Source organism: Drosophila miranda, chromosome 2 (assembly GCF_003369915.1).
Source record: "Drosophila miranda strain MSH22 chromosome 2, D.miranda_PacBio2.1, whole genome shotgun sequence".
Lineage (NCBI taxonomy): Eukaryota > Metazoa > Arthropoda > Insecta > Diptera > Drosophilidae > Drosophila > Drosophila miranda.
The window spans coordinates 9,528,838-9,556,080 of NC_046675.1; the positions used below are offsets into that span (position 1 = coordinate 9,528,838).

Below are 27,243 nucleotides of genomic sequence, written 5' to 3' on the forward strand. Positions count from 1 at the left end.
GTTATAGACAACACTTAAGTGCATTTGAATGTTTGCCAGGGGAGGCTGGCTTTATTGCATATTAGGGACTTCTGTGTTAGTGCTAATTAGGAGACTTTACGGACCAGCTGAAAGCACCGGGGCACTAACCGGCATGGGCATTAGCCATGTGCTAATAGACAACGAATCTACTGAAGCAGACGACGGCTCACACAAAAAACAAACTAATAAAGGGCCAGGACAAGACTAAGCTACTCCAGTCTCAGTCTGGTTGGAATTGGAAGTAACTTAATCATTTTGTTTATCCACTCGGAAAGTATCGGCTTACAAGGGCAAACACTTCGATGGCCAAACAATAAAAAGTAATGAATGGTAATGAATGGATGAAAGTCAAAGAACAGCTCATATCAAGTAACCCCATGGCGGGCCTTCACAGCTAATTAGCAAAATATACTCGTATGACCGTAAAGCAATAAGCACCGTCGATGCTCGGGGGAACATAATTTAACAGTCTGTTTCACTTAGCAGGGCTTATTAAAATTTCATGCAGTTCTAAACACTTAATACACACAAACTCCGGCATACTCACAGTCCTTCTGCAAAAGGGCAAACACGCGACAACGACTCAGGCAGTCATTCAGACAGACAGACAGACAGACCCGAAGAGTGGCTGTGAACAAAAAAAAAACAAAAGACAAACACGTTGAGAGCAAAGTTTTCCGTGGGAAAACATAAACGCTGAAGCAGACAGGAAAAGTGCCAGAAATATTTTACAAACAGACAGCGAGAGAGGGAGAACTCCCCTGATTACTATAAATGCGGGAAAAATGCGATAATTTTGTTTTCAGCATAAGTTTATGCGTGAGCCGCTGTCTACGTGGCTGGAATGTCCAACAGAAGTGGTAGTTGCGGAATCCTTATTCAGGGAAATTCCCTACGAGTCCTTTATTGATTTTTTAGAGTGTTTGTGCTCGAGCGTGAATGAATCTGTATGTGATTGAGTTCGTGCTGAAAAGTATTCTATTTGGTATGGATAGAAAAAGAAAGCTGGACGGACTAAAACAAAATTCTAACCTAAGTGATTGAGTGAGAATAGTATAAAGTACTTAGGAAGGAAGATTGAGAAAGAAAAACAAGGTATTCTAATAATTTAATCCCTGAAACATTTATTTTAAAATTTAGTAAAATAATTTTAGAACATAAAAAGGGTGGAATTTATTTCTTGAACAATGATATTTAGCCGAAGCTGACACCCTAAGGGTGACCTGTATGTGGAAGAGTTTGTTTCCTTATCATATTTGAGCCTCATTTCGTATCTTTCCATATCTTTTGTTCATTTTTGGTCCACATGAATTTCTGTGAAACAAAGCAAAATTTAAATCAATAATGAGTTAAAGCATGGCCAAAGAACTTTACATATTTACGCTTTACACTCTCTGATTTATAGCTGGTATCGCGTTTCCGACTCTGCAGCCCTCTATCCCATACCCTCGTCACAGCGAGTGATACTTTCCCGAACGTTGCTGCTCATCAAAAATGCTGACGAACGCGATGCGGGCAAGTGGGTAAGTAACCATTAAACATCCAACTGCTGACAAACAGAACACTGAGCGACGTATACGCATACCATGCCCCCATTCGGATTGAGATTCCATTCCGAACATACTCGTACTCGTATATAAATACCAAAAAATCTGCCATTTCCCCTCTAACTGTGGCCTTTCGTCGCTCCCGTTCTCGTTGCAGATATGCCAGGCCTCGAATCAGTTCGGGGAGCAGCGCATCGAAATTCGACTCAGTGTCAATTCGTATGTATCTGTGCATATATTGCCGCAAGTTCAAATTGTCAATTCGGGCGGAACGGCAAATTTCAATTGCACCACAACGGGCTCGGCGATCGATGCCATCGACTGGCTGCACAATGGCAAGCCGCTGCAGGCGAATAATGCACTCACCACCGGCAGGGATAAGTAAGTAGAGCCAGCCCGGAATAAAACTGGGATTGGGATTGGGGATTGGGGACTGCGACCGGGATTGGGATTGTTACGTATATGTATATTGGGGCATGGGAGGACTAAGAGGACGTGCGAAATAGGAGCAACATGCAACCAGGCAGGCAGCCACAGCCCACATGCAACATTGTACGTATAGCCGATTTCGATTTTTATCAGTTTCGCCAGTTGCAAAACGGTTGCTGCAAAGCCTTCCGTCCCAAAAATATTAAAAAAGGAGCCACAGAGCCATAGATTACCCTCAGCCCTTTATTATTCGGCGGCGTTGTTAGGGCATTTCTTATAGCGAAAATGTTTTATTGCTACTGTTATTATTATTATTATTGATGAACGTGGTCGGAGTGGCCGTGGCTGGCAACGGCAAAGGCAACGGGCGGGTGAGCGAACGATTTTTATATAGCAGTTCATTGCCTGCCAGCCGCAAACTCATTTTTTTCGCCATTGAACGGGTATGCCAGTTACTTTATAGATACTGGTATAGGTACTGATCGTAGAATAATTCTCTATAAAATTGTATGTTTCTGCCTGAAATATTTGGAAAAAAATAGTTTTAGTTAACATAACTATTTCTGTATATAATTTATACATACATGTTAAAGCCGTGATCACAACTGAATTCAAAAGTGAAAAAACGTTCACAACACGTATCTTTTATTAAGTCGCATCTACACATTTTCATTTGCAATGTATTATTTATAATACAAATAAACAATTTTTTTATGCAGACCCTGCACGAGTCCACTAATCCTGAAAGTCAGTTTAACTTTCAGCAAGTGTCACACCAGCATTACGCTTGACGTTTTTCGGTGGCAGTTCTGATTCCGCAGCTGTATTTTATTTTCGTTCTGTTCAGTGCGCTTCGGTTCTGTTCGATTCGGTTGATTGTTTAAAAGCTTTGCTCTGTTTCGGCGGGGGCTGATTGAATGATGCTGTGTAAGGTCAGTGCTCAAAGGACTCTGATTGTTTCCATTGATAATGCAGCATAAATGTTTGCGGATAGTTTCATTTGAATTGGTTTTCGATGTCTGCTGATGGCCAAAAGCAATTAATCCGTAGCGCACTCAGCGTATGCGTATGCGTATGGGCAGCTCTGTTCAATTAGAAAGGTATATTCTATTATTTTTAATTAAGGCTAGCCTGGAAAATCCAAGCACCTACACATGTATATGTACCTGTGCACAGCCAGCATAATGGATGCAAATCCCATGCCCCGAATACTAGGAGTTTACCCAGGCCTCTGGGAATATCCTTGGCCCAGCGGTAGAGAGATGCTTTGTGCATTTTTTCGCCTGAATAGCTCGGACACATCTTGATAATTTAATGCAAATTACACGAAATCAGCATAATACGTAGCCGTTGCCGTTGCCATTGCCAGGGCGAAACCGAAGGCAAACTAAGTTCGCAGCCAGAGAAGGCAGCATTTGTACAGCAGCAGCTGGTGGCAAACAAACTGGCCGGCAAAAACAAACATCCCTGGCTCACTCCCTCTCATATATGTATACTTATGTAAATATGTATGAGTGTGTGTGTGTTTGTGTTGCTGCGATGGCCAGCTGCTGGCCAAGGAAAATTGCTGGGGGATAAGAAGGCGAATGGGAGACCGAGCAAATCAGCATTACAAATCAAGCAGAAATTTTTATGCTTATGCTAATAAAATAAATAACAAATTTCGCCTGAATGAACAAAGGGCTACGAGGGGGCGCACACAGATACACCCCCAAAAACACACATGTCTCCATGTATCTGGCTTGGTGTGAGTTTATGGGGAATTGTGGGACTTGCTCGGATTTTTCTGCAACGTTGTCAGTTTTCAGGAGTTTACCCGACAAACTTGGCATTTTTAACACTTTTTGTTCTGTTTTTTGTTTTCTTTTTTACGTTAACCCCTTGTCCTTGGAAGCATACGGTTCCTATCGAAGAGTTCGCTGCTGGTACAGAACGTGGGACGACGGGACCGCGGTGTCTATCAGTGCCTCGTCGAGAACCAGCGCGCCAGTGCCCAGGCCATGGCCGAACTGAAGCTGGGCGGTAAGTTGACGGGCGACATGCATAGTTTATGAGTCGGAGTTTTGGCATTTATCAGGCGGTTACCGTCTCTCACTTCCTTCCAGACACTGTGCCGGAATTGATTTACACCTTCATTGAGCAGAATGTGCGTCCCGGGCCATTAATATCGCTTAAGTGCTCCGCCAGCGGCTCACCTCCGCCCCAAGTAAGCAGCGACCCCCCACTGTGCCACACCACCAACTACAAATGTTTTATTGGCCTTATTATGCAATATTATAACGTACATTGCTGAATAATCGCTGAAATTATGGCCAGCTACTAGGCGGAGCTCCCGGTTTTTATTGATTTTGCTCTGTTCATTGCAGTTCTCCTGGATGCTGGACTCGCAGCCCATTATAGACGTCTCCCTGCATCATCGGTTTGCCATCGGGCAATTTGTCGATATGTCTGGTGACGTGATAAGCCATTTGAATATCTCGCATGTGCGTCCCGACGACGGCGGCTTGTACAGGTGCGTCGCCACCAACTCGATGGGCAGTGTTCAGCACTCGGCCAGGCTAAATGTTTACGGTAAGTTGATAGATTGGCCTACAAACAGAAGTTCCCCCTGCCCCAACCCGTCTCCCTTAATTGTGACATATATGTATTGTAAATGGGTGCCGCCGTCCACTTTGTTATCGCGCCTTCAAAAGCCCCTTTTGTGTGCTGGCCAAACAATGCAAATCACAAAAGCCTCCAATTCCGGACCACGAATTTCGCTACTGCCGCCGGAACAACAGAAGCAGCAGCAGCGGCAGCAAAATCAGGAATCGGGAGTCGCCAATCGAGGAGGGAGCTGATTGGAAATGTTGCCAAGGCTACGAAACAAAAACTGAATGTGTAAAAAGGAGTGTAGAGTGTAGAGATATGGGGAAAATAACTCTGGTATTCAGCAAGAAAATGCTTGGCTGCGCGTTAAAGAAAATCTCTTGAGGCAGCGACATCGACTGCGACATCAAGGAGGCGGATTCAGGCGATGAGGATGATGATGATGTTTCTTTCATTCCAATCATGCCACACGATATGCAACCAAAGCCACGGCATCAATGCCTCGGCTTTTGCCCGCTAACAAGCTGCTGCTCTCCAACTTCTGGGTCTTCTGTGAAGACGGCTCGTGTGAATTGCCTCTGCCAATGGCTGCTATCCCGCATACAGACTCACAAATAATCTCTGTGTCACATCGGAGTATAAACTGTAAATATAAAAGTGTCAGCATACGGGAATCTCACTCGTTATTCCTTCGCTTGCCTCCTCTCGCTCAAACTTGGAGCTTTTGAGCATTGTAAGCAGTTCCGAATGCGTAATCTTAACGTGTTAATAATGCATAAAGGAATGGATATGTGACAGATATAAATCATACGCCCTGTATGCCAAATGATTGATGGTGAACGGCTCTGGCAGCTCCGTGCAGGTTTTCAATCCCTGTGTGCTGTATGCTGTGTGCTCGGGGTTGTCTGTGGCACGATAGTGTGTGTGTGCTTGCGTATACTTGATATTTAAGTGGGCGTGCGTATTGATGATAAATGATGCTGTTTTGAAAGCTGTCCGGCCCGCACTTGGAGCTGAATTGAAAATCAAATTAGCCACGGCCAGTTGTTCGCCATAGTTATTGAAGATGTATGGAAAATGTGAGTGAATGGGTAAACAAGTGAATAAATCAGGAGGCGGAAGGTCTTCCTACAGAGTGCAGGCAGCACCCAATCAATATCCATCTAGGTTTTAGTGGCTTTCCGTATACTTTCAAAGACACGGGCTGCTTATATTGCGTCAAAATGATTTCGATTATGAGCAAGCCACCGCCTCCTGCCCCGTCAATACCACCCATCGAACATACGAGTGCTGTGAGTACTGCCGAGCCCGATGAAGACTATTGGGCGGCGGCGAAGCCACAGGATTTGGTCCGCCTGTTTAATTATGAATATTGCAATTTATGCAACGCATTCTCCCCATGCAGAGGCTTCGCATTAGCAGCACTAAAAAGGCATACAAACACACAGATGCGGCACACGCACACACACACACACAGTAAAACAAATGCAGCCTTGTGGCTGCATCTGCATTTTATGCATTAGCGTCGCTTGTGCGCCAAACGAATATAATTGGAATTATTCAGCATTCGTGCCGTATTCCTGCCTAATTGCATTTTGTAACTAATTTAATAAATTTCTCAATACCCCAACACGGACACATACAGTTGCGGTCAAAGTAATAGTATTACTGCTACTGCACTGTCACTCACTTGAATAGCACTCGCTGTAGTTTTCAATTCCGAGCCCTAATTGCTGCAACTGCAACAGAAACCAAACCCAAAATAAATGTTTGTCATTCATTTAAATTTAAAAATTATCGATAGTTACCAAACGCATTAGAAAAACCAATTGAATTTTGCCACAAAAATATAAAGAAAGGAACGCTACTTGCTCACAATTTATTTTCAAAGTGTATAAAATTGAGTTATGGTGTACTCTATGGCGAATATATGTAACTAATTGATGCAGATTCTACTTAGTTTATGAATTTTTAATAACATTCCTGTATATATTTTTCTAAAAGTTTAGTTTATGAAAGTCCAAACTAGTCTAAGCAGGTTGGGAAATATTTTCCTAAAGCATAAACATACGTACATAAACTTTTCTTATGACAGAAACTGCATATAAGTTAATCTTATGTACGTTTCCTTTCCAGGACCGCCGTATGTGCGAGCCATCGGACCGATCAAAGCCGTTGCCGGGGAGGACATAATTGTGCACTGTCCGTTTGCCGGTTATCCCATCGAACAAATTAGATGGGAGAAAGCGCATCAGGAATTGACAACGAGTAAGACAAATTGGAGAAGGGCGCTCGACAGCACTTTACACATTCCTTCTTTCCCCCTACCCTTGCACAGGCACCCACTTCGAGCTGGCCACAGTTGCCGAAGGGGGGCAGCTAGTCATCAAGAACGTGGAGCCTGGCCGGGACCAGGGCATCTATACGTGCATTGTGCGGAGTCGGGCCGGCGAGGAAGCGCGCCGTGACATGCAACTGAACGTGAACAGTAAGTAGAGGGGACTCGAGTGTCAGTCCCTGCCCTCCTTTGCTCCTCCCGACACACATTAATGTCTGTCCGCATTGTTGGCTAATCGCTCATCAAGGTCCGCCCGTCATCGAGCCCTTTAAGTTCCCCAAGAACCTGCAGGAGGGCGGCCGCGCTCAAATCACCTGTGCAGTCTCCTCGGGCGACATGCCCATCTACTTTAGCTGGAAGAAGGACGACAGCTCCATTCCGAGCAGCCTGCAGGTAAGTCCTTCGCACATCTAGTCCTTCTTCTTTGTTTCAAACTGTCCAAAATGGCATCGAGAAAGTTTTGCACGTCTTTGTCGCTACTCCTGTGTTTCTTTCAATTTACCAGATTACCGAGAAAAAGGAGGAGTTCTACTCCCTGCTGGTGTTCAAGGACATCAGTGCAAAGCACAGCGGCAAGTACACCTGCTACGCTGGCAACGCGGCTGCCAAGGTGAACTACACGGCAGAGCTGCAAGTGCGGGGTGAGTGGACTCTACTGGGATGGGATACGATGCTGTGTGTCTATTGAAGCGACTCGCTGCTGACTCAAAAATAAATCACACAGGATTTGTGCGCCAGTTGCTTGCCCTTTTTTCGGGCTACACTGAGAGAAAAGGTTTTGAAATCAAGACTACAAGCTGGGAAGAAGATTGGGAATATTATGTTAGAATTGAAAACAAGAAAGGGAATACTCGTATTGTTTGACTGAAAACGATCTAATGCATTGTATGCATCGATTAAAACATTATTATTTATTTACCTAACGCGATTTTGTACTGTATATTCTCTACCTATATTCTCTCAGTGTATGCACACAAAACAAAGATACACACGCACACACACATGCCCACCGACCCGAGAGTTGTTAATTTTGTTGTTGTTTGTTCTTCGTTCTCCGCTCCGTTCGTTACGCTTGGCTCCGGGTCCTGGTCACGTTTCAGTGGCACCTCGCTGGAGCTACGAGCCTATGGACACGGCCATTATGCTGGGCAATACAATATCGATAAATTGTGAGGCGGAAGGATATCCGATTCCAGCCATTACCTGGTTCAAGGGCCAGGGTAAGTTTGCCAATCAAAATCGTACCCCGGACCTAGGCATACGGCTCATTAAAGTCCCCTCCCTTCCTATCCCAATGGGTTGAGCCGGGACGCCTACACCCGGATTCGACTTGACAATTAACATTCGGCAGTGCTGGATTCTGCTCGGCAATTAGTTAAATTAAAAGAGTCCCATTTCAGGCAAAGCCTCGAAGGACTTCAAGCCCCTGAGCATGCGTAATCACTCGCTGCTGCTGAATCTGGCCACCGACAACGATGAGGGCTATTACATGTGCCGGGCCACCAACGAAATCGGAGCCGGCCTCAAGAAGATAATTCGCATCAATGTGAATGGTAATTGGAAGTTAGCGAATGAAGAGAACCCGAATGCGGTACTTTAATGACCCTATTTCGTTCAGAACCCGCCCGCTTCGAGCAGCCCGCCCGCAATATTAGCTCCCGTCGGAATGATCCCGTGACCCTGGACTGCCATGCCAAGGGCGATGAACCCATCACCATTGGCTGGACCCACAACAATGGACGCATCGATCTGAACAACTTTCGGTTCAGCATCGCCGAGATGAAGACGGACAAAGGAGTGGACTCACAGCTGACCATCGGCCAGTCTGATCGCCATGACTCGGGCGTCTATCGCTGCGTCGCAGAAAATCCCTACGGTCGCGCCGAGCAAATCATTTTCCTGGCTGTGCAGGAGAGACCCGACACACCCTCCAACTTGGAGGTCTTTGAGGTGGGCTCCCGCACAGTGAAGCTGAGCTGGCGTCGCCCCTTCGATGGAAACTCCCCTGTGCTCAGCTATCTGGTGCAGTATCAGGCCCTCAAGTATCTGCAGTCGCATGCGGCTCTTGGTGCGGCTGGGGGCGACTGGAACGGGCTGAACGTCATCAACGTCAGTCTGCCGTCGACGAGCATTAGTCGCAGGTATGTGCCTGCTGCTCTTCGGTCTGTTTGCCATGTCGAACGTTTGCCATGTTGTGTTTCCCTCCTTTGACAGCTATGACAGTGACCTGCGCGAGAGCGCCATTGTGGCGGGCTTGACGCCGGCGACGACGTTCCTCATTCGCATGCAGGCCATCAATGAAATTGAACGCAGCGCCTATACCGAAGCAATCGTCCTCAAGACCCAGGAAGAGGCCCCCACTGAGGCACCATCCAATGTGCAGGTGCAGACGGGCGGTGAAAGCGAGCTAATAGTTACTTGGCAGGTGCGATGGGGGATGGGATGACCGGATTGTGAGGGAGGGGGTCACACGAGTTACCCTATAATATCTTTAACTAATTGCAGATTCCACCCCGAGAGTCCTGGAATGGAGAACTCATTGGCTACACCGTGAACTGTACAGAGGAGAAGCAGAACATCAATTACATTAGCGTCGTGAATAGCTCCCTGAAGTCGGTAATTGTGAGCGGATGGGCCACCACTAAGGCCACGCTGCGGAATCTGCGCAAGTATACCCGCTATTCTGTCACCGTCCGGGCCCTGAACAGCTTTGGCTCTGGACCCTGGAGTGCGGCCATCTTCGGCACCACGGCCGAGGGAGGTGGGTATCTAATGAGCTCGATTTTCAGTCTCTGTCCGTCCTACTACAATCCGGATGTATTTCTGTATCTGTAACTCTTGCAGTGCCAGAGGCAGCGCCACAAAATGTCAACTGCACGGCCCTGTCTTCGCAGAGTCTGAAGATTTCATGGCAGGAGCCACCGCTTCAATTCCATGGCGGCATCATACAGGGCTATAAAATTTTATATCGCCCCATTGTGCACCAAAGTGAGTATATGCAGTTCCTTCTGCTACCATAGCTCCAATTCCAGTACCAGTGCCAGTGCCAGTATCCAGCGACTGTGAATGTGGCTGGGAGTTCGCTGGGAGTTGGCACTTTATGACGCTGATTTTGTTGATATTGCCAGCGCAAGAGCGCTGTGCAAACAGCAATAGATATGATATGTATCCAGCCAGTCATTCATCCAGGCATCCAGCACGATATGCCCGGGCAGAGTAAAAGTCAGAATCAGAATCAGAGGGAGTGCACGGAAGCGGAGCGAACAGTTGCTTGACTTTATTGGTTTTGGCGAGGAGTTCAATGGGCGGTGCAGTGGTGGTCCCTTGATGAGACTGCAAATTGTTGGTTTTGGCACTGATTTATCAAATCTCATCAAATCAATTTTGTCATCAACCCGATATGAATACATTCAGCTCGCTGATATTTTCCGACCTAAAGTTAATTTTAAATCCGCTACCCTTTATCTATCTTTTGTTTCGATTCCCAATAGTTGACTTTCCTGCCAAGCTGGAGATCAAACGCACCTCGAACCTGGAAACCTATCTGCATACGCTGCACAAGGCCAGCAATTATTCGCTGAGGGTTTTGGCTTACACGGCCACTGGCGATGGCCTTGCCAGCCTGCCCTTGTACTGCCAGACGGACGACGATGTGCCCGATGCGCCGGCAGCCATTAAGGCGGCGGCGCTAACGGCAGATTCAATTTTAATTTCATGGCTAACGCCGAAGAATCGCAATGGCATCATCTCGCACTACACGGTGTATGCACGGGAGGCGGGCCGCAAGGGCCAGGCCAAGAGTGAGTAGCCCAAAACGAAACGGACTCGACGGACACGGATAGTGTGTATGTATGTATACGTGATTTTTCTTTCCGAATAGCCCACATGGTGCGTGTGGACGAGAATGGGTATCCGGTGACATTCGAGGCACGCAGCCTGGCCGAGAATCAGATGTACGAATTCTGGGTATCCGCGTCCACGTCCGTGGGCGAGGGCGAGCCCACATCTGTGGTTGCCCAGGCCACCAATACGCGAGGTAAATACAGTATTCGTGCACATATACATAAAGCAGGGAACTTTTCGCTTTAATTAAAAATTGACATTTATTCTGCGAGCCGGCGAAAAGCCACAAAAGCCGCAACATTTTAATTTCGCACACTTCGCACACCTAACTGTTTGCCCTGGGCCTCTGTGCTCCACTGTGTCCTCTGTTTTTCAGCGCCAGCACGCATCGCCTCATTTGGTCAGGTGGTGCGCAAGGCTGTGGGCACCGGTCTAGTGCTGGAGTGCCTGGCTGTGGGAAATCCCACACCGAGGGCTCGCTGGCTGACCCGCGACCGGCCCGTCACCTTCAGTCCCTTCTATGAGGTGACCAATGAGGGCAACCTGAAGATACACCGTAAGTGGGCTGGGTGGTGGCAGGGACGAAGCTGGAACACATTAACATTTGTAACCGATTTTTCCATTTCCCTGTCGTTTCGTCGTTTCTCCTCTTTGACTGGCTGGCTGGCAGGCGTCGAAGGCAGCCTGTCCGGAAATTATACATGTACGGCGAACAATCTCTTTGGCAGTGACGAAATCCAATATCAGGTCATTGCGATGAAGCCGCCCGGCGCACCACAAATCATCGTGCAGTACGCTTCCGCCGACAGCATACGTGTCAGCTGGGATGCGCCAGACGACGGCGGTGCCCCGTTGCAGGGATACAGCATCTCCCACCACACGGCCGGCGAGAGTTGGTTCAGCACCGAGCTACTGCCGGAGAACAACGCCTACACGATTACGGGCCTGAAGTGCGGAAATCAGTACATTATAAAAATGTCTGCGCATAATATGGTCGGCTCTGGTGTGTCCAGTGAGGAAATTAATGTCTGGACGAAAGGCAAAGGTGAGTGCAGGCCCTAACCAAAGTCCAGCAGTCTAGCAGTCCGCCAGTGCGCCAGTGAATGCAAATTTTTGTGCGCTCGACCGCAAGGGCCACTCGGTGAAGCGACATTCTGAATACTCATGCTGTGCACATTCTCTCCCTTCTATTTTGCAATTTCGATTTGCATTTCCAGCCTCACAGGCGCCAAATGGCAACGAACTAATTGCCACCAATGCGACGTGCGTGAATCTGAAGCTGTCATCGTGGAACAACGGCGGCTGTGGCATTCATCATTTTTCCATAGAACACCGACCGCTGGGTGAGTGCAAATTAGCAATGAATTGGGAATATCGTAGTTCTTTTTTGCAGCCGCAGTGTGTAGAATAAGTTAACCTTTTGATGAATAATTTTAGATTACTCCATTGAACCAAAATTGGTTTTCTATCAGCTTATTTCTATTTGCAACTGGCTGTAAAATTTTTAATTAAATAAATTATTAAATGCACAATTGAGAGTATCCGGCCGTCAGCTTGGCTCTCAGCCTCCTTGTCCGCTCTCTCTGTCTACGTATTTCCATTAAATTAAATACTGTTAATATAATTATTTTTGTTTTCAATTAACTGACCAATCTACAGCCATTTGTACCTATAAATATTTATCAAATTTATTCCGTATTCCCTGCTGTGTGCAACGTGGCGTATGATGCATAATTTCCTTTTTTTCCTCTCTCTTTATTCCATTGTGTGTGTGTGTGTGTGTGTATGTTTGCCCTCGGACATCACCCCGCAGGCGACATACGCTGGACAGTTGTCACATCGGATATTTCGAATGCCGAGGAAAATCGTGAAAATTTAATCTTCTGCGACTTTCTGCCGGCCAAGTGGTATCAGCTGCGCATCTCCGCCACCAACGATGCGGGCAAAACGACGGAGCATTATCATTTCAGCACAACAAGCATTGACGGCATCACCATTCCGCCACCCTCGGTTTTCCCTTCGGAAAACGATTTGATGAACAATCTGATAAATGCAACAAATCCCACCAGCGGTGATTGGTTTTCGACGCTAATTGTCATCGTCATCATCACAGTCTCCATCATAACGATGTAAGTGCGTCCTGGGTGCCGGTAACTGGGGAATTCAATCGGGGACAGCGAGTGGGAGGGCGGAGGCCCGCATTGGGGGCCGCTGGTTCTTAATTGCTTGCGAATGTTAATTAAGGATTTATTAACTGTCATGGCAGTGGGAAAGCAGAGCTTCAAAGTGGCTTTACACTAGAATTTTTTGTCCCCAACAGACTTTGTCTTTGCTTGAAAAAGTGCCACATAATTGACAATTCAACGGATTTATCAACTATTTTTAGCTTTAGGGATGGTTTTTCCCTTGAAGAAAATAATTTATAAAAATGTGCCGTATACGACGCGTGTGCTTCGAATATAAGAACATTCCCCGATGTGCTCAGTATTTAACTATGGGAGATAACGTGAAAGAGCCACAAAAAACTTCTCCAGTGAACTTGTTTTCCCTATCCTGGCTGTAATATTAATTTGCGAATGCATCGTATATCAAACTTTGTTCTGTCAAGTCAAACTTCGAAAGATAAATCTCAGTGTAATAACTAATTATTTTTTAACGCCAAAATTGTATACTTAGTGTCATTTTACGAGGGAAGGGACTCTTCCTTGCTTAGTGATTGGCAGTCATCTCCCAGTCATACTGGGGGAATAATTCTTTCGTCATCTTTCAATTAAAGCCATAATGAAGATTCATAAATGTATCTTTCCTCGTGCAGAGCTTTGACTATCAAGCACCGCCGCACTCTGTGCGGACCCATGGCCGAGGGCTACGAGAGTCGTGCCCTTCCTGGGGACTACAAGGAGGACCACGAGAACCGACGCAACCAGCAGGTGTACAGCGCCTCGCCGGTTAAGACGGTGGACAAGGGCAACGAGTCGGGTGAGTCGAGAGTCAATTGAGGTGTAGGCTGTGTACGTGTCCGGGCGAAGAGAGGCAATCAAAGGCCGCATCCTTGTTATTCCCTCTATCATTTTTTTCTCCCGTTTGCATGGCTCTGACTCCTGTAGAAATGTACGAGATTTCACCGTATGCCACGTTCAGCGTGAATGGAGGTCGCACTGGGGCTCCGGCCAAGACTCCCACACGTGCCGTGGCGGCACAGACTCCACTCGACTACACCATGCAATTCAAGACGTTCGGCCACCCGGAGGGTGAGAATCTGAATGCCACCGCATATCCGCTGCTGCCCACCTCTGGCTTCGGGCACGTGAAGAGCAAGTCCAGCTGGCACAAGCAGCGCTACTACAACACAGATGGTAAAGATGGTAACCAGCTCTGGAGATTGCCTTACAATATTGATGTTCATGTATCTCTCCGCTTAGATGAGTCCACGCTGAGCAAGTCCATGACAATTGTGGCCGGCTCGCAGGCCGGTCACTCGAAGAAGTCGAGCGCGGGGCGCAGCGCCAAGAACGCCGGCAGCTCGGTCGGAGTGGTGGCCGAGTCCGAGTCGGACACGAGTATCAGCCCCAGCACCGAGTTTTCTAACATGCCCACCTATCGAGTTCCTTGCAAGTCCTCTCGCAGCAGTGACGGCCGCGCCGTCGTAGGTTCGTATAGAGCACGGGCTCATGGGCGTTTGATCGCACCCAACCCATGCTATCTTGCAGATATGTTCCGGCCCGACTCCAGCACCGAGTCCAACAACGACCAGGGCTCGCCGGCGCCCGAGCGGCGCCACAACACGCCCCGACACGTCCTTGGCCTGGGCGTGGGTGTGGGCGTGGGCGGCGAGAAGAGGAGCGCCGGCCAACGCAGCCGCAAGCACGCGGCACAGCCCAGCAACCAAACGTTGGAGCGACGAAAGTGCCCTGGTAGTAGCAACAGGTAGTTCAGGTACCTAAACCCTAACCAATCCAAATCAATCAAAAGTTATGAATCGATCAAAAGAGTACAGAATTAGCGGACTAGATTAGCTGGAAGATAGATTATTCCATTCTACTTTTAGTTAAGCAAATTTCTTCCCTTTCTTCTCCGGCACATCCGCAGTTTAGACAGTGAGGTCGATGCGGAGACGGCTGCCTCGCTGGCCGCCTCTATAGCAGCCATGGCTGGGGCCGGAGTGGATCTGACGGGCGGTTTCCGTCCACCCGCTGGCTTCCACGACGGTCGTGAGTTCCCGAGCCAGGACCAGAGCGAGTGCGAGCGCGAGCAACGCGCTTTGGACCTGGAGGTGCAGCGCGTAATGGAGAGCACCGGGGACGCACAACTGGCCAAGATGGACCGCGAGGAGTTGACCTCACTGCTGGCAAGGTAAACTATCAGTCGTGAATGAATTGAATCGCTGCTCCCAGTGCTTGACCGTAGCTTGTATTGCATGCCCGTAGCGTCTACCTACCCCGCACTTGAAACGCAAATAACTAACCAGCCCTGCGCCCCCTAGGTATCACGAGAAGAAGGAACAGGAGCGCCAAGAATACACGATACACGTATAATACTAAGTACTCAGAACTTGGCTCACACCTTAATGGCGTTTACTAACACCCAGACAGTCACCCAGAAACACGAAAACGAACACGCACGAACACAAAGAAATACAAATTGTGGCATTTAAATGCATTTAGCCAAGTTTAAGTGTTGTTCATTAAGTGTATACATTAACTATACAACAAGTCTAGGCATTAAGCAGGCACCCGAAGTTCTCGCACACTCGAGCAAATTAAAGACTATATCTAGCTATAATTGATCTATAACTATAACTGACGACTACTGATTACCGATTACCGATTACTGAAGATTCAACTGATGTTATATTCAAAATCAATATTGATATTGATATTGATCTTGATCTTGGGGCGAGTGGAGATGCAGATGCAGATGCAGGCCGTTGAACTGTATTTGCTAGCTAGTACTATACACTTATATACTATCCGTATCAATCCATCTATATACAAGTACACGTGTTTACACCTATATTTCATATATATGTAATTCAATTTGTTGTGATAAATTAAATTGTTCTGAATTACTAGCCGATGTAAAAAACATGTCGCGTTAATGAACAGCCTAACTCGATTGACACTCTCTATCGCTGGAGCAGAGCACTCCTCCAATGGTGTTTGCGGATATGTACTCGTATTTTTTCGATGTCATTTGGTTTTCCGGAAAGGGCTTTCCATTCATTTTCACTGATTGATGAAATTGACGCAAATCTGTTACTGCATTTATTGGGCAAAAATTATTGTAATATTTATGGAATTTAATTAAAAAGTAGATAATCAACAATAAAATTGTATGGCTACCATAGGTAAACATTTATATATACATACATATATGTACATATGTATGTATGAATATTACATCTGAACGAATATGTGTTGATGCGGAGATGTGGGATGAGGCGACAGCCAAAATCCAAATAGCAGCAAATTAATTAAATAAAAGATGTGTAAAAATAAACAAAATCGAATCGTAGTAATTTCATTAAAACCAAATTTGCAAATGCCAGGCTGGGCTGACATGTGCCGCCTAACCGAATATTCTACTTCCAGGGTCCCTCTCTCAATGGTTTCCCCACTCTATTGATTTCCGTTTCCTCTGCTTGGAGCTGGGCAAATATTTATGCAAGCAAATGAGAGCAAACCAAATCAATCAAAAGCACTGCAGACTAACCACAAGCCAGCGGTCGCCATCCAGACGAACCAGCCCAATCCCAAACCCAAACCCAATCCCAGGGCCAAGTTGCCACCGGGACAGGAGATGGAACGCACGTCAGTTAGGCAATCAGTGGAAGTTGGAGCGATGGCCACCACAATGTGGCTGCAATTTCCCTAGGTAAACGCAACCACAAGATGCCTTTGACAAAGCACTCACACACTCACAGACAGCCACAGATGCAGATACAGATACAGATACAGAACACGCAACGCAGTTGAAGCGGCATTAAACATGCATGGCATGACGCTGCACTGCACTGTTTTCCAGCTGTTTGTTGCTGACTTCAAACTTTGTCAATTTTCACAAATGTTGCCAACTTTTTCGAAGTCCTGTCAGTGTGAGGTAACATTTGTGTTGTCTGTGGCAGACTGACACACAGCCAGACAACGCCACCTAATGGGATTACCAAAGAGTTAGAAGGCAAATATTCAGTGCACCCTGTGGGAGGTACAATTTCCATTGCGTATATGGTGTAATAAAAGAGACAATCGGAATTGAATTGATCTCACTCCACGATTGCTATCATTAGCTGAATATGACTGATGGGGAGACTGCTGTGGTGTCAGGTGAATAATAATATTTTTCAATATAGCCGCCACAGCCAACCCGCGTACCAATTGCTTTACACTTTTTTATATAATAGAGAGATACGTATTTTATTGGAATAATTTTCTTGTGCAAAGGGATATGTCTTTACTGTTTTACTGATTAATTCGTATCCACCGAGAAGTGTTTTGATAGTGGTTTTATGGGATAGCCATACACAGAGTTTCCTTGTTTGCGAATTGAAATGTGATATCAGATTCCTTGGTTAATATTTCCATATCCCCCAGCCATAAACTCCACTGCTTTGAGCTTTACCCTAAAACACATCACATTGGAGAACAAAAATACTGTTTGAAATTCGAAAAGCTACCATGTATCGATTGTTTGCAGACTAAAATTGCTTTAAGAAGTTGTTCCAAAGTAGATTTACAAGTACAAATAACAGTTGGGTGGGAGAAGAATGCAAAACTCGTTTCGTGTTTATTTATGAGTTAACAATAGGCTAACGGCAGTACTGTGCCACCTACTCAGAGCAGAGCCCCCAGGTGAGTCGCATCTAAGCCAAGCACAAAACTTTTACTAATTAACATGAAGCCAGTTGCAAAGTTTACAAATCTCCCATCGAACTGTTTATGGGGTCTACAAATTGAGGGGGCGTTTGCCGGGGAAAAGAGGAGGGGCAGTTGGGCGTAATCAAAACGGTAATTGGCTGCATGTTTGCCTGCTGCCATTGTGCAGGCTGCCATGCCGCTCTGTTGCCTCCTGCTGATATTAATTATGGCATGGGATGAGACAAGCCTGACTGTGGCATGTAGATGGGACTCTTACGTTCTCTGGGCCCGATTGCCATCTAATTAAGCATGAAAATACAAAACGCATCCATAAGCCAGAAGACAGTTTGTTCAGCTGGTGGAAAGTTGGAGTGCACTTAAGGCGCATGCAAGTTTTATTAGGAAGTGCGAAGGACCTGCGCTGGGTGGCGGAAGTCCAAAAATCGATTCTGCAAACCGCACGCACGACATGCACTTTGGGGTGTAGTATTTAGGCTTAACGCTGACATGATTCCCGATGCCGGGAGACGAGAGACTGGAGACAGGAGACGGCAGACAGCAGGCGGCAGCTAAGGAAACTTGGTTCCTAGTTGTTCTCTTCCGCACCGCTTACCCTGCGTTCGGCCAAAATCGATTTCAATTAGTTAAAGCTGCAAGGCAGGCAAGTCTGCAACAAATAAGCACAAAATTGCAACGGGATAAATTTGAGCAGCAAACACAATGCAGGGCAATCAGATCGAAGGCCTCCGAGTAACAGCAACAACCCACTCGCCAGCTCCAGCTCCAGCTCCAACAACGACGACAACAACAACGACAATAATGCAATTTAAGCAAATTCAAAACCCAAAATTGCAAGAGGTTAGTAGTACAAGCAGCACACTTGTTCCAATGTAGTTGTAATGCACACAGGAAGCAGCCCACCCATCCCTACACCGCCACACCCCCGCACAGGACACACACAAGCACATGCAGGACAGGACAGCCAGCAGGACGTTAGGCAACCACAGCCCTGGCCCTGTCCCTGGCCCTGCGCCTGATGCACTTGCATTTAATAACGTCCTCGTCCCAGCACTTGCCCTGGCCATATATGCCAGAGATAGTCCAGTTCGGTTGGCCTCCTCTACGCAGGACATTATCTCCAAATGCCGGCCAAATGCAAATGTCCTTTGATGCATTTGCACATGGCGCCCCACTGTGTCTCTGGGTGCGTTAGCTCCCATCCGAGGTCGTAGATTGAAATGCAGTTGCCTGCTGCCTGCTGCCCGGCCAGTGCCTTTAATTAAAATTCTGAAATTACTAAAGGTAAATGGCTTTAGTTCCATTCGCATTGCAAGTGCTTCTAGCTATAAATTGCTGCAACGTTTTAATACATAAAATGACAGGGACTTTCTTGGCCTCTGCCTGGTCGTTGACATCATTATGATTTATGACTGAAAGAAATTGTAAAATGTTTTCGGCATAAGCTAATGTGTGGCTATAAATCTGATTTGATTCGACCATATTTGATGTGCTCTCCGGCTACGAGTATAACTTTAGTGCAAAAGCAATCGCTTTAAGCCGTGAAAGGGTTGGGTCCAAGCAAACAGCAGCAGCACAGGCAAAGGCAAATGCAAAGGAGGCGCTAACTTAACATAATGAGCAGGCGCGGACCGCCATAGTCGAGGTCGGAGCTGAATCAGAAGCCAAAGCCACAGCCACATCCTCATCCTCATCCACATTCAGTAGCCACATCCACCGCCACAGAAATGCCAAACAGCTGCTGCCAAAGGCACTTGATACTGGGGCATGGTAGCTGCAGCCCCACCAAAGGGCTGACTGGGTGGGTGTGGGTGCATGCTTTATAAAGACAGAGCATAAAAAATGCAAAGAAGTGTTACAAATACAAACAGTCAGGGGAGACAGACAGCCAGCCCAGCGGACAGGCAGACAGCCAGAGAGACATAGAGACAGCCAGACGCACAGCCAAGTGCAATTCATGTGGGACTCACTTAAATAAAGTGCTTTTGCATTGCCTGTCTGACTGGCTGGCTCTGCCTTTGCCTCACTGGCAGGATGCGGATACGAGTGCGAATGCCGGATGCTGCTATGTGGCTGACTGTCTGCAAGACCAGCTCCATGATTATTTGAATTATCACAGGTTTATCATCCCTTCTTCCACCCCTCTATTCCACCGCACAATTCATGTGCAACATGTGAGGTGTTGGATTCATGATAATTCCTTGCACCGTTCAACTATTTAACACAAAAGCCTTTGTTGCAGGCGCTTAGTCCTCGGCTAAGCATTCAATGGAATTAAATCGTTCCTCCTAGCTTTGACTTTCTTCACGCAATGGCCTTACGGGATGTTTGTATGGGAAAGGTTCCCCGTTCTGGGGTATCTTCACGCTTGGACAGAACGCTCGTCCACCTCGAACGAAGACTTTGTAATTTGTTCCAGCTTTTTTTGTTTAACCAAACTTTTTCCTTTATGCCAAAACCTTTTCAGTCCCCTACTCAGGCTTTTGTTTTTGCTCATTCAACGTTGATCGCCTCCCTGTTACCAGTTCCCAGTTCCATGTGGGTTCTTTGGACTTGTGTGCAGTTGTCATCGATGCTGTCGACGATGTCGCATCGGGTTGTCCTCTCAATTGCCCGGGGTATGCAGAAACCAATTCAACTGGAATCACAGCCAATTGAGTGTACGACTACATGGAAAAATTCAAATTGAAATCATTTATGAATGTATAATGAATCGGTGGAACGGTCGCGTAAGTAAATCTAACTAAATTTACAATAATGTATAGCTATTGGAGAGAGAGATTTCTTCTATGTTTATACTCAAATTTTATATGAGGATAAATATCATATCTTTCACATTTTAGTTTTATTCCAACTTCAATGGAACAAAAAAACTTAATGCCAACATAATTTGATTAAACTTGTAAATGAAATACTATTTTACCCACTTTTTCCGTTCGTACCCCTCGTGGCCATAAATATGTCTGTTGCATGACAAACTATGCTTTTACCTTGCCCTTTAAAATCACTAATTAATTTCGGTTCAATAAACATTGTGCCCAGTAGGGATTGGTGTAGTAAATTCCTGGCACACCCCCAGTCCAGTCCACTCTCTCCCTTTGGCGTTTACATAATCAATATTATTATAATATTGCCCACAAAATCATTATCGCAACAGTGCAAGGGAAAAAATCCGTCCGGTTTAATTAAAGCGGCGCTAAATGAATAGATAGTTACGGAAACAAGGCAAAGGGAAGGGGATTGTGGTCCAATGTGGGCTGAGTAGCGCCGGAGGGAGCTGATCTGTAATCAGGTCAACAACTGCCCGGTAATTTGAAATGTGCATTAAGTCGCACGTCGGGGAATACGGATAACAAACGGAGAGCCTGCTAAGGATACGGATACACACAGAGAAGCAGATACAGATATAGAAACGCTTACAGATACAGATACACAACAGATACAGAGATATTTTCAATTGCAGAATGGCCGAAGAGTTGTTATTTATTTACTTTGCTCTTTGCTTTTTGCTTTTTGTTTATCGACACGACTCCGAGGAATTCAACGAGCACTGATGAATCGCCGGACGTACGTATACGAATAAAAAATTCAGGAACGGAAATGAAAATTCATGAGAATAAAAATCTAATCAGAAAAAACACGAGACAAAGGGGACACTCGCAGAGCCATCGGAAGACAAGACGCAGCAGGACGCCGAAGACGGCGAAATAGAAGCAGGAAAATAAGTTGAAAGGCACTTTTTGCGCTTGAGTGCTCTTGCAAAGAGTGTCGCATGCCACCGGAAACGGAAATTCACAGCCGGCCCAGGACTCTCTCGGGCACTGGCTACTTACCCTGCCGGACGGATGGGACTTGGACTGCCTCCTCCTAGCCAATGCTGGACACAGTCCCATGTCAATAGTCAGCGCAGAGAGCGACAGAGCGACAGAACGACAGAACGACAGCAAGAGAAATACAACAGAAAAAAGTGTTGTCAAAGGCAGAAATGCAAATTCTAAGAAATTGAAACGAGTCGCAATATTTTTAAAAGCAGAAACTCTTTGTGCAAAATATACAAAGCCTCTTGCAGAAACCTCCGAATCAGAAGCATCCTCATTCAGGGCATGATTATAATTTCCTTTGGAGGGCACTCATTGGCCATGCATGCTAATAATTTGCATAAAATATGCATGTAATTACTCAGGCATTATTTGCATGTCAAATTAAAAAGAATTACTCGAGAGGGAGTCATACGCTGAAGGACAATTATGGCGTTAATTACATGACAAGGACGAGGCTAGCTGTCTCCACGCCACGCCAGGCCAGGCCAGGCCCGGACAGAATAGACCACACCATCCAATATAATATTGACAATTTGTGCCTTCAAATCAAAGACGTTGTGCACAGTTGCATTGAAGTCCAGGCTGCGTAAGACGTGGCTCTGATTTGCATAAATTGATGTGCGGTTAACGCATTGCAGGTTGCACCTGCAGACTGCAGCTTATTAATGCAGTGTTCGTTGTCAGGTTTTAATTAGTCTAATTAAACGTTCTGCTGGCAGGAGCATCAGGACACCATAGGCAAGAGGCCGGGTGCCGGAGCACAGGTGTCAATCTGCACAAATTGCGTAGACAACTGGAAAAGATTGAGTGGCAGGGCTTAATAAAGAGATGGAAATCAGTAATATTGATTGTATTGTATATTTTCCACGATTTAAATACCGTGAAAAATATAAATTTAATTCAGCTTTAAACTCGTAAAGTTTACATAAAGTATATCCAAATCTTAGCTTTAAAAGCGGTGTGTCTTGCTATGCCTATACTTTATGGCAGTGCCATTAATGATAACACCGTTTGCTTTCGCTTGCCATCAGGAAGCGCAAGGCGGGAAGCAGGATGCTGGGGCACGAAGGCAAACTGTCAATTGGCTTCAATCAAATCAGAGCATTAAAATCGCATTAATGCTGCCAGCGCAATAGCAACATCAGCAGCAATTTTATAAAATCTATGAAGATTGTCAGTCGGTCTGGCATGACGAAACTATTTTTCGCACGACTAAGCAAAGCGGGCCAAGAGCTGCGCGCCCCACGCAAGTTGATGCAATGGGGCGTTAACGATAAAATGATTAGCTGCCACTGCCACCCCAACGTGGCGCACTCGAAGCGCTCCAGGATGCAGTGTGGGTGGCAGGGCGAAGATAAGTTGTTAAGTAGTTGGGCGTTCGCATGCCCCGCGCATAGCAAAAAACAAATGAAACTTAATGAACTTTGCCAGTGGCGGGCGGGTGGTGCTTGGTGCGTGTAGGAGGTTGAAGCTGAAAGGATGGTGGCATGTGTCTATGTGTGCTGGGAAAACAACATTGACGCCAGCGAAATTTATCCGAACAAATGGCAGGCACTTTGCAGTGCGAGAGCGGAATCGTGGCAAGTCTGCCATCGCAGCACATAAGCTTCATCTAGTAAATTGATGCATGCACTCGACCCCGCTCGGCGCAGTGCAGCGCATGGGGCACAGCACTCGTAATGGCTGCAATAACCGCAGCCGAATAAAATTCAATCTGTGAAATGCTCTCTTCGCTTGCATTTTATGCTGACAATCTGCAAACATAAGTGCTTCGAAGCAACCAGTCTGAGCATCAGCATCAGCATCGGCATCAGCATCAGCCTTAGCCACAGTCACAGGCTCCGCCACAGCATCAAGTTAAAAAGCACTCAGCGAGGAGCGAGAGGCAGGAGCAGAGGCGGCGTATCGTATGTAACTCCGGAAATGGCAAAAGACATGGTCCCAGCATCCAGAATGCAGCAAGCAGCATACAGCATCCAACCATCCACCGACAGCCACCAACAGCACCAACAACCAGCGCCATTTGCGCCCTCCACTGCATCAGCATCAGCGCATTATTGGATGATTTATTGACGTCGATATGCTTAGTTGAGCAGCATGCAGGCAGCCATTTTTAGAGTGTCTGCATGCGTGCCCCGCACATAGTCACACACACACACACAGCACACTCATTCGGACACAGTTACCGACACACACAAACACGTAGATACACTCGTGCTAGCACACACATGACTCTACATTAGCCTCATTAGGCGGATGCATCGGCGGCACCAGGGCATACAACAACAACGACGCTATCTTTCACTGTAACGTTTTTCTTTCTTTCCTTTTTTTTACAATGTTTTTGGATTTTTCGGCTCTGTCTCATCGTGAACATATGGGTTTAATGTTCGATTGGAACATGTCACATTAAAGATTGGGCACGCGCCTCATCCAAAATGGCATTTGCCTGCAGGGGCAGAACCATCGAACTGTGCATACAAATTTTGGCTACGCTACGGGGCGGCGATAACGCTCATATGCAAGCACTAATGCCTTTGGAGGGTAATGGTAGTAATGCTGTGAAGGCGACGCCGTTGCCAGCATAAACTAATTGCATGCGAGATAGGGAGAAGAAATTGGTTTGTCCCCTGGGGGCCCGGCCAACCGATGATCAATGAGCGGGGTAGCCGTAGTTCCCCGAGGCAGTGCAATCGATTGCTTTATGCACGTCGAATGTTTGCGTCTTGCAAAGCCATAGAAAATACATTTTCCAGATGCTCTGGCTGGCGGCGGCTGCAGGACGACAACACATACACACACATCCGCTTTCCAAATATTTGCTTCCGTCAAATCAACAAATTCATACATTTCTGATGGCATTGCAAATGGGGCTCTGTGGCCCCGCACTCCCCATGTATGTGCTGTCAGCAAATTTCATTTCTTATTGTCAATTGAGGAGTGATATGCTTTTAGCAATATGCAACAAACGGAAATGCACACTTGCGATTTTGTAGCGGATGTTGTCGCCAGAGAGGAAGTGGCTGGCTGTGGAAGGCGGCGAGAATTCGTTGCCATTATTTATGCAACACTCAATTGAGAGCAGCCTGGATTTTGCACTTCTTCGATGTACTCCAGCAACGCGTTCTATATATATGTACATCGAATTTTTCGTTGGGTTCTAAAGCACTAATGAACAAAAGCGCATCAGCAAGTTGGCTGATGGCTTTGATTGCCATTATTATTATATGACGGAACAAAAGCGTTATGCAACGAACCAATTTGCAGCTCATTGTTCGGACCAGCCTCAGAGCCAGCTTGTATAATTGCCGGGCAAATTAAATAACTCAATTTGCCTTCAGCTGGTCAATGGATTGGATTTGTGTTTTATTTAAATGCAATTCTGTTACTTCCACAAAAGCGAAACGGAAAGAGAGAGCGAAATAAGGTAATAGCAAGGACAGCGACAGGGACAGGCAGCATCAGCCCAGGAAAAATTGGAAAAAGCACTCTCGCTGATTGCGTTACTTAAGTTGGCCAGAAGAAGAAGGCCAAGTCGGCCCCGACTGACTGCAAGGGCGTCTGATTTATCACCAGGAACAAAACGTGAGATAGTTGCCGCCAGTCAGCATTGACAGAATATATATAGAAGTACATATACTGGGCATGCACACCCATGGGTATCCATGGCCCACAGGCAAAGACAATCAAAGTTAGCACGTGTCGTAAATACGTTTATAGACGAGTAGGAGTAGGGGTACTAGTAGGAGTAGGAGTATCCAACAAGAACCAGCATTTGTATGTGCATATTTATGCGAGACGCAGCACTTAAGTAGGTTCACCTTCCACCACCACCACCACCCATGCTACAGGTGAAGATGGAGTGTGCCGACAGGGTAAAGTTTAATTGAAAAATCTTTCTCACGTGGAGCAACTGTTTCTGAAAGTTTTCTTTCTCTCGAGACCTCTGATTCAGCTGTTCATAAATACTTCTCTTCTAGTCTACCTTTAAATTTACACTCGGTGTGCGTTGTAGGTATCAGGGCATATTGTATTGGTGTCTAATATACGACAGAAAGAATAAAGTTTCTTTTTCTACCACTTGCTTGTACGGTAAGTGCTGGTTGGTTTTGGAGTTTAGAGATCTACCTGATAACCTAAGTGTATAATAATTAATTATGAGCTTCGGGTATCCCATAATCCCATAAAATTCAACTTTTAAAAGAGAGAACAACCATACGATTTTGTTCTGTTTTTTTATGTTCAACACCCTGGGACATAATCCCATGCCCTGCTCTGTAGCTATGTACTATATGTTACCCCATGATGACAGATGTTTTATTCCCACATCGCAACGATTTGTAAAACCAAACACCTTCCCACATACGGAGTGTCCTTGTGGTTGGATGAAGGTCCCGCTGCTCCTGCAGGGTGGAAGACAAATAAAATTGTTCGCTTTTCAAGATTTCATAACGCTTGAATAAACTCGAATGCCGCCATCGACATTGTCGTCTCTTTAGGAACTCGTTAGCATGGCAGGGGGTTGTGTTTTTGCGTTTGTTTTCGGCTCTTGTTGGTTATACGGTTTGATTCATGTGCCGGCTGTTCGGTATGTGGGCTTCCGACTCGTTGTCAGTTCAAATAAAACTCCCCAAAGTTTCCCATAATGAGCCTCAAAGGTCCCAACACTTCGAGCACAAAAACGCAATTAAACTTGGGCAGCCGCTGCCCAGCCAGTGAGGTAAACTTTTCACCAAATTGACAGCTAATTAATTTGCCAATGAGCTGAGAAAATTAGTCAGAGGTTGGTGCGTAGGCGAGCACCTGCCAAGCTGACTGACTTATTTGCAAATTGGCCTCTTAAGTGTCTCTGGAGGATGCGCTTTATGACAGTGACAATTGGAGCTAATTAAGCAGGATTATGCAGGGGCCAAGTTGAAAACTGTCTGGACAGCGCTCTTGAGCGCCTTGGAAAATAAATGAAATTCGTGAGTTGTTTGCTGAGCATAAATTTCAGCATTAACATGCTCATTGCTCGACAAACAGCAGCCGAACACGGACATGGACTGAGTAGGGACACGGACACGGACACGGATATGGAGAGGGATGAGGAATGAGGAATGAGGAAACGACTCGTTTTCGCAATTTACGATGCGTCGATTGTAATAAATTAGCCAAAACTTGTTACGCAAACGGAAAATGCCAATAAAAATGTGTTGGAAAAACGGAGGCTAATAAATTCTAGACCTCCCTCATCTGGCTAGTCTCAGCTTGCGAGTTTAAAGCTGAGCAAGGAGATGGAATCCAGTTACCAAAAAAACCAAACAGCAAACACCCAACTGGTTAGCCAGAATCCGAAATACCAATCAGTTTAATTAAAGAAAAAATATCCATTCAATTTTATAAGCAGCATGGGGAGAGAAAGGGAGAGGGAGAAGGAGTGGGAGTGGGCAATCACTTAACCAAGTTTTCGGGGCACACATTGCATTAGTTTTATTTGCACAGCGCTCAAAAACGCATTGCACTTCAGAAGCAAATCAATTGAATTGGCGCAATGTTGCCAGCCAGCCAACTTTGACTGCAGAAGCAGGATAAAGGTGCAGTAGGAGCAGAATAAGGATCTCATTGTTGCACAAAACTTTAAAAAAACTTTCGAGTGCCCATCCAACTTTACTCCACTCCGTCTCTCTCGCATCCCATTCAGTTGACTTTGAGTGGCTTTTGGTGTCTTTAATCTACTTCAGCCAGTCAGAGAGTCAGCCAGTCAGTCTGTGAGTCTGTGAGTCGCCGTTGGCGTAGACATA

At 46.1% G+C, this 27,243-nt stretch overlaps 1 protein-coding gene across 6 annotated transcripts in view; it reads left to right on the forward strand.

Moving 5' to 3' along the window:
- Positions 1-16,271, forward strand: part of LOC108157559 (Down syndrome cell adhesion molecule-like protein Dscam2) — a 29,820-nt gene extending 13,549 nt beyond the window's left edge. For 3 of the 6 annotated variants that reach the window (XM_017289670.2, XM_033389630.1, XM_033389631.1), the window contains 27 exons: positions 1,427-1,544; positions 1,726-1,949; positions 3,892-4,019; positions 4,103-4,203; positions 4,364-4,568; positions 6,723-6,854; positions 6,925-7,074; positions 7,172-7,317; positions 7,430-7,565; positions 8,025-8,144; positions 8,325-8,477; positions 8,543-9,065; positions 9,139-9,349; positions 9,430-9,685; positions 9,769-9,912; positions 10,416-10,724; positions 10,805-10,960; positions 11,144-11,323; positions 11,438-11,812; positions 11,985-12,110; positions 12,581-12,896; positions 13,583-13,746; positions 13,875-14,132; positions 14,190-14,417; positions 14,478-14,694; positions 14,857-15,120; positions 15,251-16,271. In XM_017289670.2, the coding sequence (XP_017145159.1) occupies positions 1,427-1,544; positions 1,726-1,949; positions 3,892-4,019; positions 4,103-4,203; positions 4,364-4,568; positions 6,723-6,854; positions 6,925-7,074; positions 7,172-7,317; positions 7,430-7,565; positions 8,025-8,144; positions 8,325-8,477; positions 8,543-9,065; positions 9,139-9,349; positions 9,430-9,685; positions 9,769-9,912; positions 10,416-10,724; positions 10,805-10,960; positions 11,144-11,323; positions 11,438-11,812; positions 11,985-12,110; positions 12,581-12,896; positions 13,583-13,746; positions 13,875-14,132; positions 14,190-14,417; positions 14,478-14,694; positions 14,857-15,120; positions 15,251-15,302 (5,392 nt within the window). In that variant the 3' untranslated portion in view covers positions 15,303-16,271. Of the gene's footprint in view, positions 1-1,426; positions 1,545-1,725; positions 1,950-3,891; positions 4,020-4,102; positions 4,204-4,363; positions 4,569-6,722; positions 6,855-6,924; positions 7,075-7,171; positions 7,318-7,429; positions 7,566-8,024; positions 8,145-8,324; positions 8,478-8,542; positions 9,066-9,138; positions 9,350-9,429; positions 9,686-9,768; positions 9,913-10,415; positions 10,725-10,804; positions 10,961-11,143; positions 11,324-11,437; positions 11,813-11,984; positions 12,111-12,580; positions 12,897-13,582; positions 13,747-13,874; positions 14,133-14,189; positions 14,418-14,477; positions 14,695-14,856; positions 15,121-15,194 lie in introns of all 6 variants that reach the window. The other 3 variants (XM_033389632.1, XM_017289672.2, XM_017289671.2) reach the window with 3 other exon arrangements.
- The last annotated feature ends 10,972 nt before the right edge of the window (positions 16,272-27,243 follow it).